We start from the raw sequence: 19,931 nt of genomic DNA on the forward strand, positions 1-19,931 counted from the left end.
TAATTTAATTTCTTAAAATCTATTTATAAAATGAATAAATTTCCTAAATCATTGAATTAATTTTGAATGAATGTTTATAATTCAATCATTAAACAAATTTATAAAGTGAACAATTTCAAAACATTTGAAATAAAATGTTGCTCATCTAAAAGTAGTGATAGTACAAATAATAAAATTTGGTTAATTTAAATGAAATCAGAAACAAGATTAAATGATTGAGAATTGAACTAAATAAATAAAATTTGAAACAGTTTAGTCAAATTCAATTCAAAATGATTAACAAGTAATCTAGAGATTAAGGATTTTTTTTAATTAAAAATTTTAAAACTGGAACGAAGAGAAACATAATCTCAATGTCTTCTCAATCTCCCTAATTTTAGTCTTGGAGGTATTAGTATTCAATCCAAAGTTCAAATTTAATCCAAATTTGAAATTTAATCCAAATTTGTTTCGGTAATTGATTTTTCTTTCTCCCTCAAAAAACATAATTATTTGAACTAATCATTTGAAATAGGAAACTAATCTCTCATTTAATATCTCGTAGTTTTAATTATGATTGGATTTTAAATTTAAAATTTAATTCACTTTGTGAACAAAAAAAAATCTTGAGTGTATAATCTCCACCTCCAATCTCGCTTTCCCCGTTCCATTCATAATTTAAAATTTAATCAAATTATGTGAAAAAATTAAAATTTAATTACAAAAATAAATGTTGACGGTATAATCTCCCCCTCCAATCTTGCTTTCCACCTCATCCATTCATAATTTAAAATTTAATTAAATGATGTGAAATGAAAAAAAAAAACAATGCCTTTATCTCGCTGGCCCCTAAGTATAACAAATTTTCTCTCTCCTTGAGCTGATTTCACATTTTGCTTTTTTTTAATCACTCTCAGGTAGTGAACATGGAAGATCTTTGGTCGAGAGGGAGAGAACGAAAGAGAGAGCAAGAGTATGTAGATCTGCGCGAGAATAAGATAGATCTAAAAGAACAGACAAACCCATAAAACCCGAGTGAGAACAAGATAGGAGCGAAAGCTGGGAGATATGAAGCAAGATCTGAAAATTCTGAAGCGAGATTTGGAAGATCTAACTCGCAAAACCCAAAGAAAAAGAGAGAAGAAGGCGGAATATTCTGTATAACCCAAAAATGAAGAAGAAGGGAGATGGTGGGGGCGATTACGAAATAAGTGTTTGAGAGGGAGAGAGAAGAGATATAAGAGTAGAAACTAAAAAATGGGAAAGGAAAAACAATGGATAGAAGAGAGAAAAATGAGGGGAAAATTGGGCTGAGTAGCCTTTCTCAAAAGCCATTATGAAATGTGGACTGTCTCCTCATTTTTATGTTTGATAAACATTTGCTGACATCATCCAATAAACCAAATGACCATGATGTTCCTTTACTACTTGAGATAAATTTTTATTTTCCCTCTCTTTTTCATTTGAATTTGATTTTCTCTCTCCTTCTCTTTCTTCTCGTTCTTCATCTTCTTCTCTCCCCATCTCTCTTCGTGTTCCTTCTCTCTCTTCCCTCTCCCTCAAACTTTCTTTATCTTCAACGAAGAAATGAAAGAAACTGTCTCGCTTTTTCCGCCATTCGAAGAACATGGCAAGCGTAAACTAGATCTTGTTCGCAATCTAGGATAAAAAAAAGGAGGTTGTTTTTTCCGCCTTGCTTTTTCCTCTCTCTTTTTCCCTTTTTTTTTTTCTATAGTCATTCCTCATTTGATTTTTTATTCAATTTTTTTGTTTCCCAACAAAATCAGAAACACGTACACATAAGAGCAGGTCCATTTGATTTTGTCTCAAAAAATCATAAATGCATATACATAAGTTTTAAGAGTAGATTTGAAAATAAGTGCATAAAAAGTTGCGGTCTCGCTCTCGATTTCGATTTCGCTCTAGATCTCGCTCTCGATCTCGCTCTAGATCTCGCTCTCGTTCACGCTCTCACTCTTGCTCTTATTCACGCTCTCGCTCTTGCTCTCATTCACGCTCTCGCTCTCGTTCACACTCTCGCTCTTGCAGAATTCATGCAAATCTTTTCAAAAAAAGAAAAAACAAATCCACATAAATCAACTTAAATGCTCCACATAAATGCATTGATATTAAAAAAAGAAAAAAAAATAAAAAAAATAAAACAAAAAAGAAAAAACAGAAACGAAGGATTCCAAAAAAAAAATCAAAGTAAATTCGCTCTCTCTCTCTCTTTCTCGCTTTGTTTTTTCTTTGATTTTTTTATCCAATATATGTTACTAAAATGAGAAAATGAGAAGAGATAGGAGAGAGAAAACGAGAGAGGAGAAAGAGAACGAAAGAGAAGAGAGAGAGCGAGAAAGAGAACGAGATAGGGAGGAGAGAGAGCGAGAAAGAGAATGAGAGAGGAGAGAGAAAATGAGAGAGGAGAAAGAGAAGAGAGAGAGCGACAAGGAGAACGAGAGAGGAGAGAGAAAACGAGAGAGGAGAAAGAGACCCCGGGAGAAGAGAGAGATCATTGAAAGACCGAGACAAGAGAGAGAGAGCGAATTTACTTTGATTTTTTTTTTGAATCCCCCGTTTCTGTTTTTCTTTTTCTTTTTTTTCAGTTTTTTTTTCTTTTTTTAATATCAATATATGTGGAGCATTTAAGTTGATTTCCGTGATTTTTTTCCCTTTTTTGAAAAGATTTGCGTGTATTCTATTATTGGAATTATGATATGAGAGAATTTTTGTTGATTTGGTAATTGATGCTCAAATTAAAAATATTATCATTTCAATTTTGAAAACTCATTTCAAACGTTTCCAAGAGAGAACAGAGGCGTAATCTAAACTTGACTGCTTAAATTTGGAAATGTTTGAAATGAATTTTCAATGTTTTCAAAACTGAAATCTTTTTAATTTGAGAATCAATTACCAATTCAGCAAATTAACAAAAATCAACTTATATATAGCTTAACCTTCCAATAACATAATTATGCACATCTTTTCAAAAAGAGAAAAACAAATCCACGTAAATCAACTTTAATGCTACACATAAAAGCATAGATATTAAAAAAAAAAGAATTGAAACTATTTAGAAATATTTTGTAAAATTAAAAAAAGTTTAGAAAGATAATTTTGCAAATACTTTTAAATTCGCAAAAAAAAAAAACTGCAATCCCGAACAAATCTCGTACTGACTGTAATCCCAGAATGAGCCCGAACTAACAGTTCGGGATTTGTCCGGGATTTCACTTTTTTTTACTCGCTTTTCTCTTCTCTTTCTTTCTCTCTCCTATCTCTCTCTCTCTCTCTTTTTTCTCCTCTTTCTTTCTCTCTCTTTCTCTTCTCTCTCTTTCTTTCTCTCTCTGTTATCGTCTTCTTTCTCTTCTCTCTCGTTCTTTTTCTTCAATCTCGTTTGATTTTCTCCATAATAGGGGTATTTCCAATTAGAAAAAAATGAAGTTTTTTATATTGTACAGAACCAAAATAACTTACTTCGTTGGTCAAAGAATACTTAAAAGGTTTTTTGAAAAAAAAATAAACAGAGGAGAGAGGGATTTTTCATTGATTCATGCGAAACCGAAAAAAACGAAACAGAGGAAAGAGGTAGAGAAAAATCTAAAAAATCTGTTCATTTTAATTTTGAGAAAATTTGAAGAAAGAGAGTTTGAAATCCAGAAATTCTAAAAGTTTTGAAGAAAATAAAGGAGAAATTTGAAATCCGTAAAAATCTAGAAAATTTGAAAAGAGAGAAGAAGAGTGAGAGAAGGGAGAAGAACTACAGAGAGATGAGGGAGAAAGAAGAAGATGAAGAATGAAGAGGGAGAAGAAGAGAGAAAATATGAGGTTCAAATGACAAAAATGAGGGGGAAAGTAAAAATTTTAAGTACGTTAATGGATGGGTAGAGCAGTAATTTGGAATGGATGGTGATGTATGGTGATGTCCGCAAATGTTTACACAACATAAAAATGAAGAGAGGGGTCACATTTCATAATGGGCCTTTGAAAAAGGTTATTTCAACTTTTATCCCGAAAAATGAGGAGATAATATCTTGGGAGGGCTATTTTAAAATCTTAATTACATGAATGTCTTTAGGTTTCAAAATTTACACTTTTAGATATTTGCAGTTAGTATTTTATTTTAATACCGTTTCTACCCTTATTTATTGTTTTTTATTTTATTATAATTTTTAAATTTTAAAGATTTGAATCCTTAATTTGTAATTATATTCATTTAATTCTTGTGGGCTCCATTCAAAATTTCAACTTTAATTCCACAAATCTCTTCTTCAAAAAAGATTTTTTTCTCTCACCAATTAACAACTTCCAATTTTGTTAAATGAATTAAATGTTGCCGATTCTCTTTCCTCGTTTGCTGTAGATTTTCTCCAGCCACCGTGCAAAGCCGATTTTCTTCACCGCTGTCTTCGTTTCCAAGGTGCAAAGACGTCGGCTGCCAGACCTTCATTTTCCATCTTCAGGGCTTTTATGGACAAGATATTTATTTCTTTTGCACGTTTCCAACGCCGTTCATTCCCGTCTTTGCAAGTTTCCAACGTCGTTCATTGTACACCAAATCAACGAGGTATTGATTTCTTCTTCCCCAAACACGTCCAAACCTTCAATTTTCGTCGCTAAATAAACTTTCTGTCGACGTCTTTGGACGTTTCCGACGTCGTGCATCGTGTTCCTCGTCTCCTGTCCCCGTCTTCCGTTGAGATTGGTATATATGGGGATATATTTTATGTATGTGTACAGAAAATGGAAGTTCTAAACGTCTCACAGTGTTAATATTCTTGATTATATTTGTATATATAAGTATATATTGTATATGTGAATATATCTTATATGTGTATACATATATCTTATAGTTCTGTAGAAATGGTCCTCCATACCATTTGTAATTATTAGTCTTCCGTTAAGATTGGTACATATGGGGATATATTTTGTTTATGTGTATAGAAAATTGTAGTTCTAAATGTCTTATATTCTTAGTATTCCGGATTATATTCGTATATATAGGTATATATTGTATGTGTATATATCTTATAGCTGTATATAAGATATAAACGCATATATCCCATAGTAATGTAGAAATGGTCCTCCAAAATTGAAATTTTAAACGTCTCATGGATGAAGCGAAAAAAGTTCTTGATTTCGAATTTGGGAGATTTTTGGACGGGATTTGGAGATATTTTGGGAGGTTATGATTTCAATTTTGGGAATTTAGGGTTTTGTTTTTAATGTTTTGGTGTTTTAATTTGTTTTGGAAAGTATCATTCACCTAAAATTATGTGATCTAAATTATAACCTTCTAATTAATCAATTTTGCATATTAAAATGAATTTAAAATTAATTTGTAAATACAAGAGGCTATTTAAGTAATTTATATGATGGGTACCCTCTTAAATAGGGTTGATACATGACAAATGTGTAAATTCTATACATTTCATCCTTTTATGTAATTAGGATCTTTAAATAGTCTATCAATGTACTAATCCCAAAAATGAGAGGAGAAAGAGTGGGAAGAGATGGAAGAGAAACGAGAGAGGACATAAATGAAATAAAAGAGGGAAATCTAAAAAATTAGTGAAGGGCAGTGAGATTATCAAGTGTGATGTCAGCAAAATTTATAGCAATTTAGCAATTTCATCAAAATTAAGTATCGATTTTTATTATGTCATAATTTAGTATTTGTAGTTTATAATTACAATTGATCCTTTATCTATTTATGAATCAACCTAGTTAAGAAACTTCATAAAATTCTAACCACATTTTTTAGAATAAAAATCAAATCATTACAAATTTTAAATTATAAAGACTAAATTATTATATATTAAATTTCAGGAAATAAATTCTTACAAAAATAAAAAATACTCGGACTAATTAATGGTTAGAAAGTTTAGAAACTAAAATAGATCAATGATTTAATTTCTTTTTGTTTTTATCCAGGAATGAAATTGTTATTAAGTAGTATTTGTTGTAAAATTGAGGGGCAAAACAAAGTACCACGAGAGCATGAACAACTAGAAGATAAAATCGGATAAAATTACAAAAAACGGAAATATAAAATTTGGTATAAATTTCTCAAAATTTTTCTCATCTTATTTCATCAACCATGATAAGCTTTTATAGGAATTTCTACAACATCGTGTGTGGGCATTAAGACACCAATCATAGATAACAATATGACAAGTGGAGCTTTTGACACTAAACGTATGTGATGTTTAGGCAACAAACACATGGGGCATCTAATATTAAATATTTATAATACTCCCGCCCATAATTTATATGATATATGCCTCATTAAAACCTTACTAGAAAAAAATCTAATAGGAAGAGGTCTTACTGAAGGAAAAAGAGTACACATTTCATATAATTTTAATAAACTCAAAAGGATTACAATATATCTTCTTCCCCTTGTGGAAACTTCACTTAAGATCTCTGAGTCGTTGCATTCCAATGTTGTGCACCAATTTTTCAAATATTATTGTAGGTAATGCCTTTGTAAATATATATGCTAGGTTATCCTTTGAACAAATATGTTGTACACTGATGTCACCATTTTCTTCAAGATCATGAGTGTAGAAAAGCTTTGGTGAAATATGTTTTGTTCAATTCCCTATATTATATCCTCATTTGATTTGAGATATACATGTTGTATTGTCTTCGTATAATATCGTTGGAAGATTTTTACTAGAAGACAAGCCACATGAATTTCATGAATGTGCTAAGTCATTGATCTAAGTCATACGCATTCCGGACTATTATTGTTTATTTCACTGACCTCCATGACATACTAGTTCCTCCACATGTGAATAGATAACCTGTTTGAGATCTAACTTTGTGTGGGTCAGATAAATATCCAGCATCTGCGTAACCAACTAAATCACAATTTGATTTGTTAGAATGAAACAAACACATCAATTGTTCCTTGGAGATAACAAAGTATATGTTTAACTCCATTCCAATGTCTTTTTGTTGGAAAAGAACTATATCTAGCTAACAAATTTACAGAAAAGACTATATCTGACCTTGTCTTATTAGCAAGATACATAGGTGTACCAATTGTACTAAGATATGGTACTTCAAGACCAAGAAACTCTTCATTATCTTCTCGAAATATATCTTTCTTCACATCAAGTGAACGAACTTCCATTGGAATGTTCAATGGATGTGCTTTGTCCATATAAAACTCTTTTAAAAATTTTCCTGTATAAATTGAGTGATGGATAAATATCTCATTTGCTAAATGCTCAATTTGTAGGTCAAGGCAAAATTCGGCTATGGCTGGCCCAGGTTGTTGGGCCCTGAGCCACTTACCACTCTTTGGGTCTACTTCTTCTTCGGCTTCATTTCCTCTTTTTGGTTGTTTAGTCTGATCTCTATTTTCTTCCTATAACATACTTTAAATCCTTCAGGGATTTTCATATAAATATCATTATGAAGAGATCCATATAAATATGTTGTGACTACATCCATAAGATGCATGTCCAAATTTTCATACACAGTCAGACCCATTAAACATCTCAATGCAATTGTATCCACCACTGGAGAACATGTGTCCTCATAATTAATACCAGGTCTTTGCGAGACACCTTGTGCAACAAGTTTTGCCTTATATCTTGTGACCTTATTGTTTTCATTTTTTTTCTTACAAATACTCATTTGTATCCCACATGCTTAATTCCTTCTGATGTTCAGACTACTGGTCCAAAGACTTGACTTTTTGAGAGTTAATTTAATTTTGCCTGGATTGCTTCTTTCCACTTTAGCCAATCCTTTCTTTGTCGACATTCTTCGACATATTTTAGTTCAGAATCCTCATTTTCGGATACAATGTCAAGAGCAACATTATAAGCAAAAATGTTTTCAATAACTACATTAGCTCGGTTCCATCTTTTTCCTATCATAACATAGTTTATTGAGATTTAATTATTATCCTCAGATACTTGATCTTTCTTAGTATCTTTATGAGTAGTCATGTTTGAGATTTCTTCTGGAATATTGATAACTCTCCAAAAGAGAGTTATTCTAGTATTTATTTGGGTAGTTTTATACAAGGAATTGTCAAAGTGTGTCAGTTTTAGCTCTTAAACATCATGAAAAATCTTATAAATCGAATATCGAGCCAAAGTCCCAAGTCTTGAATGCTTTAGCTAAAAAGTGCGCAAAATCCTCTTATTTCTGGTGTAATTGCGCAAGTTTGGAAAAGGAAGACAAAGTATGAAAAGAGTGTTGAGCCTAGAGAAGAGTGGATGAAGCATTTTCAAGGCAGAGCATATGAAAGCTAGAGCGAAGCAGAGCTGGAGCATGGATTCACTATGCAATAACAGCCCAGACACGGGATTTACCGTGTCCGTAGAATTTTGGGTGCCCTAAAAACGAAACCCAAAATAAAAGGGGTATGTTGTCATAGCCGCCATCGACAGATCCCAATGGAGACACACTTTTGAGAGCTGAAACGACAAAGGGGAGGAATATCTCCATTTTCGGGGCGATAACTGATCGGAAGAAAAGGAGGCTCACCTGCTTCGATGAGCTGTCAGCTTCTTCTTCTCTGCTTCTTTTGCTACTGCTCTGAAATGTGTTGTATTCTTCTTTCTTCCATTTTATTTTCTTTACCCATTATGAGCTAAACCCCATCTTGGGGGAGACTCACATACTATAACTAACTTGATACTGAACCTCTAGCTGCTACATCTATTTTTTAATAAAGCTGTTTTGTATTTCTTCAATCTTGCGTGACATTGTTGGCCACTCTGTTGCATTTGCTAGCTGCTCTATTGACCTGGGAAGGGCTTATGGGTGCTGATGTGCTTTATTTGTGATTAGCGCTTTTCTATAGCTTTAGGGATACTTGGGAATTGGGTCCCCTAATCTTGCCTAGAGCTTGCGTTTATTGCTTGAGTATTTAGCAACGGAAGTTGTACTTACTTATGTTTGGGGTGTCTCGGAAGGAAACCTAGTCGAGCTGGACATTAATAAATGTTAGTAAGATAGAGGGTACGTTGATAACCTGTGAAAGTACGCTGAATCTCCCCCACTTTTCCATATCTGTTGCCCCTCATTTTCGCTGTTCTGTGCTGTAACTTCTTTCTGTTATCAGCTTTTCGAAGTGTGTCTGCTGTTGAGATTTGTTTACTGCTTTGTTTATTATATTTTTTTAGTTACGACATAACACTCATATTTCTTTGTTTTTACACATTTGGTATCTGCAAACATCGTTTAAAATATTATCCAAAGTCCCTGTAGATTCAACCTCGTTTCATACTACAATCGGCAATTTCGTGTTTACTTGCACGTGTTGTCAGCACGATTGTATGGACGCAACAAATATCCACATTCTCAATTGAGTCATTTTGATTATTGACTACTTTTCCTTTTCGAGGATTTTTATCTTTGGAATCCATCGATCTACCACGCTTCTGGCGTGTCGCAGATTCATTAGTTATGACAACTTGCTGTATTGGGATATCAATTTTCGATGGAGCATTTGCAGATGGTATATTTGACTTGGTCACTTTCTTAGCATCTATAAATGCATCTGGTAATTGATTTGCTATATTTTGCAAATGAATTATCTTTTGAACTTCAAGTTCACATTGATTTATATGGAGATCTAAATGAGACAATAACGATGCATTCCATGTAATTTCTTTTTTCAACTTCTTAATTTCTTCTCCTAATGTTGAAAAATTTATCTCCATTAAATGACAATCAGCAAATTGTGCAGTAAATACATCATCCGTCAAGGGTTCAAGATATTTAATGATTGATGTAGAATAAAATCCAATGTATACTCCTAGCCTCCTATGAAACATATAGTACACATCCAAAAACTATTAGATGGAAAATATTTGGCTCTTGGCCATAAGCTAATTGTAACGGGGAGTACTTATGATAGGCTACTATCCTAATGCGTGCAAGTGACGCTGCATGCAAAATAGCACGACCCCATACAGATGTAGGAAGCTTTGCTCCCATAAGTAATGGTCTAGCAATTAACTGCAATCGCTTTATAAATGATTCCGCTAAACCATTTTGTGTATGAACATGAGCTATAGGATGTTCAATACTTATCCCAATTCTCATGCAATAATTAATAAATGATTGAGATGTAAATTCACCAGCATTATCAAGACGAATACTCTTAATTGTATAATTAGGAAACTGTACTCTTAACTTAATTATCTCAACAATTAATATTGCAAATGTAAGGTTTCGACTTGATAATAAGAACACATGTGACCCTCTACTAGATGCGTCAATTAACACCATAAAATATCTAAAGGGTTCACTTGGTTGATTTATGGGTTCACATATATCACCATGAATTCTTTCTAAAAACATAGGTGATTCAATCTCCACTTTAGCTGGTGATGGTGTAATGATTAATTTGTCTTGAGAGCAAGCATCACATGATAATTCATTAGATTGAAAAATCTCCTAGTTCTTCAACGAATGTACACGTGAATTCTCAATAATTCTTCTCATCATTATAGACCCAGGATGACCCAACCGATCATGCCAAATAGTAAATATATCTGGATTCATAAATTTCAGGTTCATTGTTGCATACGTTTCAATTACTCGTATATAAATATAATATAATCTAGAAGATAAAGTAGACATCTTTTCTAGTATACGTTTGCCATGTGAGACAATAGATATAATATAGTGATATTCTATATTATTCTTATTATCAGTCTCAATATGATAACCATTGCAACATATATCTTTAAAACTCAATAGATTTTTCTTTGATTTACTAGAGAACAATGCATTATCAATTGTAAATTTTGTTCCTCTAGGCAAAATAATATTTGTTTTTCAAAACCTTCAATCAAGCTTGCAAAACCTGATATTGTATTAACTTTTGCTTCCAGCATTGTCAATTTGGAAAAATATTTTCTACTTTTCAATATTGTGTGCGTAGTTGCACTATCTTTTAGACGTATCTTCGTTATTCATTCTCTTGTCAGGAGAATTCATCATCTCTTCAGGTGATTTAAAAACATTTGCAACATCCAAATATTTCATATGTAGAGGGTCAAAAGACTAATTATCTTGGTATGCATGCAAAATCTATTTCCAAACAATCAAAGTCTATTTCCAAACAATCTTCCTCTTTTTCTTTAATGAGGCTTAGTTGCACTATAAGCTTGAATGTACAATCGGTACAAGAGTAATGTCCCTTTGTATCATTCACTTCAGATAATCATTTTTCAATACTTTCGTGATCTCAACATTTGCTACAATGATCAATTATTACCATATCTACATCAAGGGATAATGATTTGGTGAGATTCATGAATTTCATGAAACAGCTCGTTGATTTGTTCAATTACAAGAAGACATGATAGAAATCAATTTATGATATGCATTTCATATCATCTTTTTTGATATTGCTACTTTAGGAGCATATATCTTATATGACTATCTTCTTTAACATGTGCACGTTATTTTAAAATCACTTGTTGATTTTAAGTTATGCAACTTCGATGCGTTCAATCAAATTGAGCATTTTTTGTTTCAAAATTATGCAACTTCAGGTGTATATTAATCAAACTTTGTCTTCAAACATATATATTCAATACAAACTTTGTCTTCAAACATATATATTCAATACGAATCTACAGGATTCATGGCATTCACATGGAATTCATCCATGACAATTATTTTGACAATTAATGTCATAACTTTGTCACTTTGTCATGATAAAACTTCCACAAATATATATTAAATATGTAAAACGACATATAATTTACTAAATATCAAAACAAATAACGTACCTTTCGAACCTACCTTTAGCCAGACAAAAATAGCAGGGGTGATAACGTGCAGAACAAAGTAGCATGAGAGCATGAACAACTAGAAAATTAAATTGGATAAAATTAAAAAAAAAGGGAAATATAAAATTTGGTATAAATTTCTCAAAATTTTTCTCATCTTATTTCATCAACCATGATAAGCTTTTATAGGGAACTTCTACGATATGGTGTGTGAGCATTAAGACACCAAGCGTAGATAACAATATTACAAGTGGAGCTTTGTACGCAACAAACACAGGCGTCTGATATTAAATATTTATAATAGTATTACCTATTTAAGTTGATGAAAGTTCTACTACGACTCTAATAATAGAAAATTTTCGTTTGGTTCATTAGCTTTATGAGCAGTAAATTTCTGTAGATCCCTTTCAAAATCAATATGAGATCGAGACTAGCAGCTGATACTGATCGATAAATCCCTAACTCGAACTGGATGTAGTTTTTGTTTTTTTTTTTTGAGAAAACGAACTGTATGTAGTTCGTTCATAAATCTAGCAATTATAAATTTCACGCCCTAATTGATCTGATCCATCTCTGTTTCAGCTTTGTTGCAGTGTTTGGCAGCAGCAATGGCGGAAGTCGGAGCCGAAGTGATGAACAAGCGGGTCATCTTCAAGGATTTCGTCACCGGTTTCCCAAAGGTTTCAGATATGTCGGTTACCAGCAACAGTATGAGGCTGAAACTTCCCCAATCTTCTAATGCTGTACTGGTCAAGAACCTTTACCTTTCCTGCGATCCCTACATGCGGATGCTCATGAAACCTGGAGTCTCCGTCTCCGCAACTTCTTACACTCCCGGTGATGTAATTTCCCTCGATTCTCCTCCTTCTGTGTGGAAACTTTCAATTCCTTGTTCGGATTGTGAATCTGGTGAACAACTTTTATATTTCTTGCAATTTGTACCTGCCAAGCCCGATTTTCTCCTCATTCTGTGTAGCGATTTTCAATTCTTGCTCAGATTGAGAATCTTAGATTCAATATTGCTGAATAACTTCTATATTTCTTCGCGGCGAGTTCTCTCACTCTTGGCTTTGAAATTGCACTCGATTCTCCAGCATCTGTTTAGCAATTTTCAATTCTTAATCGGATTGAGAATCTTTAAATTCCATATTCTGAAGAACTTTTACCTTTCTTGCGATTCATACATTTGGAGCCTTATGCGGGGGCGATGATTGAGAATCTGTAATTGGTCCCGATTCTCCTGGCTCTTTGTAGCCAGGCGTATTCAATTATTTTTCAGATTTGAGAATGTTTAGGTAATGTAATTGAAATTTTGAGCGACTGATGTGATGATATTTGGTGCAGGTGCTGTTTGGGTTTGGAGTTGCGAAGGTACTGGAATCAACGCACTCGAATTTGAAGGAAGGCGACTTGGTTTGGGGCATAACTAAGTGGGAAGAGTACAGTGTGATTGATAAGCCTGAAAGGCTCTTCAAAATCCACCACACCGACGTGCCTCTCTCCTATTACACTGGAATTCTAGGTCAGTGCTTCCCCTGTTTAAACTTTCAAAATCAGAAAATGAAGAAATTATGAGCATACTCAAATCTTTGATAATTGATAACATTTTTTTGTTAAAAAAAGAAGGTTCAAATCCTAGTTTAGTCCCTAAAGTTCTATAGATAGTTCAGTCTTGTTCTCTAAACAAAATTCAACTGATCAGTTTAATTGAACTTGAGCTTAGTATGGTTAAGGACAACGGTACTCTTCGTACTTCACAATGCTATGATATTGTTCGTTTTTAGGCATAACCTTCATGGCTTTACTCTTGATTTCGCCCAAAAGACCTCATATCAATAAAGATAATTGTCCTCTCTTATATATCATAATCATTTAATTGTCCTCTCTTATATATCATAGATGATTTCCTTCTCTAACTAATGTAGGATTTTGTTTGCACTTTTTTACAAACTCAATAAGTATAAAGGTCTAAATCCATTTTCCAATCTGTTTTGGCCGCGTACATATTTAAAAATCTTGTGTTAATTCATGGTCAATTGCGGAGATAGAATAATGAATGAATTTGTTTGTGTTGTGGTGTGTTACTGAGGCATGCCTGGGATTACTGCTTACTTTGGATTCCATGAAATATGCTGTCCCAAGAAAGGAGAAGAGGTGTACATATCGGCAGCGTCCGGTGCTGTTGGTCAGCTTGTTGGCCAATTTGCAAAGCTTGTCGGTTGCCGTGTTGTTGGGAGTGCTGGAACTGCAAAAAAGGTATGTAATCCTTACTTAAATTACGACTTTAGTCTGATAATTTTCTAAACCTTAAAAAATCTAGTCTAATAGATCTCTAATATTGTGTAGAATCTAAAGTTGTAAAACTGTCATGAAAGTTCTTGAACTTTAAATTTTGTGTTTTAATAAGTTCTTGGCATGTCTCATAAATTAATAATTTATGACTTATGAGACGAGCCTGAACTTATTAGAGATAGGCACTATTTAAAGTCTAGAAATCTTTTACTATCTGACATTGAAAACCCTTTTATAGTTCTAAGACCTATTAGACAACCTTAAAAGAGCATGACTACTTATAGTTTAATGAGCTCTTCTTATGGCCTTTCATTCAATTAACTAACTCTCTTAATGCTCAAACAAAAATATATAGCATGAGAGAAATGTTAAAAAACCATAATTCGGGCCAATCCATCTGTTATCAATATAGACCTCAATTTTTCTCACTTACCAATTGCACTACATACTAGAGATTGAGCTAAGAACTCAAGTTTGGCATATAGCTTTGCATTTACTCTGCTCAAAGCGAAAAATTAAGATCAAAATCATAGACATAGCACAACAAGAAGTGTCTAATAGCTACTTATATAGCTATTTATATGCACTTTCAACTATATTTTTAACCTACATTTAAAGGAAAAGAGACACTAATCACTTTTATTCACTATGAAAATTATATGGGTTCGTCAATGACTGTGGGCATCTCTGAGAGTGATTTTGACCCAGCCATAATCAACATTAAAACATGCTCTAAATTTTTACAGTAATATACAAACGATTTTAGAAAGTGTCAATAAACATGCCCTAACTAACTTAAACAGTCACAAAGCCCGTTAAAGAACAAGTCCAAAATGTTAGTGTATAGGCAAGGAGGATTTGAATCACTTTGGTTGGCAAAAACACTTTTCTTTTATAAATTTACCATTCAACATACTTATTAAGGCTTCTATCTTTTAGCTTGAATTACATAGAAATCAAAGTATGTCTTAATGTCTTTTTGAAAAGAATATTTTAAAGTAAAACACTTTTTCTAATATCTATTTACAGAAAGAAATACTTATTAAACACTTGTTTTGAAATTGCTCTAAAATATTGCTTTTTTAAAGTGATTTTAAAGTTTCTATGATTACTTTTTTACCATGCAGCCAAATACCACAAAAATTTTAGTAAGTACATATAATTATTCAAAGATAGTTACACACATTTAACTAATTCACTCTGTACACAGATCGAGTTGTTGAAAAACAAGTTTGGGTTTGATGAGGTTTTCAACTACAAGGAAGAACCAGACTTAAACGCAGCACTGAAAAGGTCAGTCATTTTGCCCTTTGTTTGAAATCATGATAGTATTTACTCTTCAAATTTTAGTGAAAATTCTTGTGGATTGACCATAGCTTCATTGATTAAAATATGGTAACCTCTCTTTGAAAGCTGATGGGTTTTCAAATCTCCTTTCCTTTGAAGGGTAATAATAAAAAGGCTAACCAAAAAAAAAAAAAAAACTGAATTTTGCCCCCAATCTTTCATAAATGTTTCAAAAATACTTTTAGAGCAAACATCCGTTAAATATCAAACGAGGTGACAATTAACGTGGAAGCTTGTCTTGGATTAAGTCTGTAACGACGTGTAAGATTGTCTTGGATTAACTATGTAACGACGTGGACGATTGTCTTGGATTAAGTCTGAAAAGAGAGAAAATGTGGAATGAGCCACTACTTTTAAAAGAGAGGATCAGGGCAAAATTGGGTTGACAATGGAGAAGCAAATTTTTTTGATAATGGAGGAAGAAGACTTTTAGAGTAAAATTCATTAATTGTCACATTGTTACAAATTCTGTCACGTCAAAATTATTTTAACGTGTGCTCAAAGTATTTTTGAAATATTTATAAAATGTTAAGGGTAGTAGTGAAACTTTTGAAAGCACATGGATATTTTTGAAATAAATCACAAAGATTTAGCTTAATAAGCTTAATAAAAAGTTTAAAACTTCAAGTAAAAACTTGATTTTGGAATTAGAATTGATTTCAAATAATTTCAATTATTTTAATATTTTAATAGATAGGCAACAAAGAGTTCATTTATTTATTATTTCTTTTTGAGTACATCAAATTTTGTGTAAATCCGAACCCATGACCTCTTAAGGCAACGATAGGTGTCAACTAGTGCTAAGTTAAGCCCATATTTAGTTTATTTTAAACATTTGGTGATCTAAAATTCCTAAATATTCATCAAAAACAACACAATTGTTAAACTTGTATGGTGAGATTTGTAATCAAATTAATTACCTCTTCTATTTCATTTGGGGTTATTTGATAATCTTCACATTTATGGTTTCCGTTTTCTTATTTTAAATTTTGAGAAATATATTGAAATGGTACTGGATTCATATTTGTTGTTTCTTATTTTTAATAAATATTACCAAAATATATTGGGCACAAATTTTAATTAGAATAAATTTTGGATTTTATTTCATGTTTCTTGGAGTTATTTATTTTGCTTTTCACTTATAAAATACATACTAAATATATTTTTTTAATAGATATATAAATAACATAATGACCATGAGTATTTTTAATTTTAATATTTTATTTCTTTAATAACTTTTGATTTTTTTTTTTTAATTTGGAAAAAAATTAAAACCTATGAAATTTTTTGGTAATGTTACTCTTATTTTTTGATTTTTGGTTTTCAATTTTTGAGAAATATATCCATTTGTTATCACACGTCTTGTTTTCATTTTTAAGAACTGTTTCTAAATTATTGACAATTTTTAGGAAAAAAAGACATTATTTCTTGTTGACTGATTGCAATTTATCAACAACATTAATAAAATAATTACTTTATTATTTTTCTACATATAAAATGCATAATGATTATAAATAAATTTAGAAACATAATTTTGAATATTTTGTTTAAAAAATTATATTTCAAGTAAAACTTTAATTTCTTTTAATTTAAAATTCAAAAGAACAATAAATAATTAGCAGATAATTTTTTCTCGAATTAAAAGAAAGAACAAGAAAAGAAAAACCAATTATAAAACAAGTTTTTTCCTTAAAATATAGTAAACAAGAAACCCCAGTCATACCGAACATAGTTTTATTTTTCTTTCTCAAAAAAAAAAAAAACATTTAAACTTTTGTTTTATTTTTTTTATTGAGTTATTAAATTTTTATTGTTTGTATTGATTTAGTTTCTAAAATTTATATTATGTCTTTCAACCTTTGATTTTGATTCTAATAAGTTTTTGCTTACTGCTACTTGGTAAATGTGACATAAATTGATTGAAGTTGTATAATGTGTGATAGTTTGATGATACACATGAGAGCAAGTAGTACAAAAAAAGTAGGCCCACTAAATAAAATTAAGGTTAAAATAGTTTCAGTCTTTGTTCATTTTCATCACTTTTTGATATATGTAATTTGAAAATATTCATTTTGTTCGCTATATTTTTAATTTTGGTTCATTTTAGTCCCTATACTTTGGAAATGTTCATTTTGGGTCCTGTATTATTGAAAAATAATAATTTTGGTTCCTTAATTTTATTTACTATTTATGCTTATGCCTAGCTCACTTTTCACACCTCATTGCCATTTAACATTTCCATTTTATTTTTAACGAAAAAGTTGAAAAAAATGGAACAACTTTAGAGTTTTTGTTTTTTGTTTTTTTTTTTTTGGTATAATTGAAATTTTTAAAACGATAAGAGTATAATAGAAACCAACTCCAAAATTTAGGTTCATTTTGTATAATTGAACCATTAATTACAACACTTATTCATATTTAAAAGATTGAAATTGACCGACTTTAGTCCCACACAGATAAAAACTAATCTTTTGCCCAAATTAAACCAGAAACAAAGAATCGAGAACACATTATAGTAATTTACATGTAATTTATTGGACAGGTGCTTCCCTCAAGGCATAGACATATACTTTGAGAACGTCGGGGGAAAAATGCTTGATGCAGTGCTCCAAAACATGAGGCAACGAGGCCGCATAGCGGCATGCGGGATGATGTCGCAGTACAATCTGGAGCAGAAGGAGGGTGTACACAACTTACTGTACGTCGTGACGCAGAGGATCCGAATCGAGGGCTTCGAGGCTCCCGATTTCTTCCATCAGTACCCCAAGTTTCTGGACGCTGTTCTGCCTTACATCAGAGAGGGCAAGATTGCTTACGTGGAGGACGTGGCCGAGGGCCTCGACGCTGCCCCCGCCGCCCTCGTTGGCCTCTTCACTGGACAAAACACTGGCAAGCAACTCGTTGCCCTTGCCAGCAACTGAATTCCGAAGGTTCGAACTTGCTTCCCTCTAGGCATTATGTGGAGTTTTGTTTGCTATAGTTCCTTCGCGCTAAGTTGATTGAAATAAAGGCTGCCTGCAGCAGAGGTAAGAATGCAACGGATTAGAAGAGAGTCGACTTGGAAGGAATCTTTTAGCTAGTTTTGTAAGCCATAAGCATAAGCATAATGATCTTGTAAATCTACTGTTTGTTTCCCCTACATGTAATGAGATTGGAACTATGATAAAATAGAAATATCCGGAGAAGTCTTTTCCAATAGAAATGGAAAATCATCGGCATTGGTATCGATTTTATTATTATTATTTTCTCACAAATATGCCAACACAGCGTTACAGTGGACAATAGATGCACAGTCAGCAACATAGCAAGATAGTCCACCACTGCAAAATCAACATTTATGTCCCTTCCCTGTATGACAATATTAATTTTTTCTTTTTTTTCTTTTGGGAGGGGATTCGAACTCACAATTTCATAATTGGAGGTATGATATATACTAATTACCGTTGAGCTATGCTCGTTTTGGAATAATTTTAATTGTAGTACACAGTAGGTTGGAAGACTTGCCAACTTTAGACCTTTTGTTTTTTTGTATATTTTTGTGAAGAAGTTCTACTTCGAGCAGTTATGAAATTGATGCATTTTTCTTTTTATTCAACTGTTTGTCCTCTCTTGGCCAAAACTCCTCTCTCGGCCAAAACTAGTTGTGAAACTTGCCAGTAGGGGCGGATCCACGTTGGAGCGAGGGGTAGGGCACTGCCCCGAATCTAGATTAAATACTATATATTTCGTTTAATGTTCAAAATAATTATTTTCTGGTTCTTTGGTGTACATGCCGATCAAATCCAACCTAGGCGTGCCATTTTTTTCTTTTTTTGTTTAATTTGTTCCTTGTGTTTTATTGCAATGACCCAAGTTCGACCCCACCCACGTCCCTCTTTTTACTTTTTTAAATTTTTATTATCCCTCCAATCTTGCCTCTACATTTATCCTTAAATAGTTTTGTGATTACTCAAGTTATCTCATATGGAGGAGAACGTCCTCGATCAAACTTTTAATTTCATAAGAAAAAATATCATAGTGTAGAAAAGAAAGGTAGTCTGCTCACTTAATGCTCAGGTTAAGGAGAGAGACTTTTGATCGAGGTGGATTTTGTTTTTGTTTGCCTTTACGAGTTGAGTTAACAAATCAAAAAGCTTGATCGTTAGTTTATTTAAGATCTTCGACTTCGTTGTGCACAAAAAGGTGTAGGTCCATCAGCTATTTGTTATCACCGATATGATAAGAATGATGCTTAGAACACTAGGGGAAGTGTTTCCACAAATTTCTCACAACAAATTCAGGGGAAAATTGACAAAATAAACCTTCTGCAGGGGCCTTTTAAGTTTTTTAATCGCCCTACTCAAAACACAAGTTTTCTAATCATTTGCTGACATCACCTACTTTGTCAAATGACCTCCAATGCCCCTCCTTAACTTGGCCCGAATTTTAGTTTTCCCTCCTCCCTTTTTTGAAAACACTTCATTTCTCTTTCATTTTTTCCCCTTGTTTTGCTTCTCTCATCTACAGGCAACTCTCGATGCTTGAACTCCAGCATCT

General features: G+C 32.4%; 1 protein-coding gene across 4 annotated transcripts; it reads left to right on the plus strand.

The window, feature by feature from the left end:
• The first annotated feature begins 12,071 nt into the window (after positions 1–12,071).
• Positions 12,072–18,634, plus strand: LOC111021664 (2-alkenal reductase (NADP(+)-dependent)). 4 transcript variants are annotated; one of them, XM_022298688.2, is made up of 6 exons: positions 12,072–12,230; positions 12,339–12,598; positions 13,101–13,278; positions 13,846–14,012; positions 15,259–15,341; positions 17,938–18,634. In XM_022298688.2, exons 2-6 carry the CDS (start codon positions 12,365–12,367, stop codon positions 18,314–18,316), a joined length of 1,041 nt encoding a protein of 346 aa, XP_022154380.1. In that variant the 5' UTR covers positions 12,072–12,230; positions 12,339–12,364; the 3' UTR covers positions 18,317–18,634. The 4 variants fall into 4 exon arrangements, with proteins under 4 accessions (XP_022154380.1, XP_022154382.1, XP_022154379.1 ...); XM_022298690.2 differs by having other exon boundaries at positions 12,095–12,230; positions 12,350–12,598; XM_022298687.2 differs by having other exon boundaries at positions 12,097–12,265.
• The last annotated feature ends 1,297 nt before the right edge of the window (positions 18,635–19,931 follow it).

This window comes from Momordica charantia (assembly GCF_013281855.1).
Source record: "Momordica charantia cultivar OHB3-1 chromosome 4 unlocalized genomic scaffold, Mcharantia_2.0 BLBB01000004.1, whole genome shotgun sequence".
In the NCBI taxonomy this organism is placed as follows: domain Eukaryota; kingdom Viridiplantae; phylum Streptophyta; class Magnoliopsida; order Cucurbitales; family Cucurbitaceae; genus Momordica; species Momordica charantia.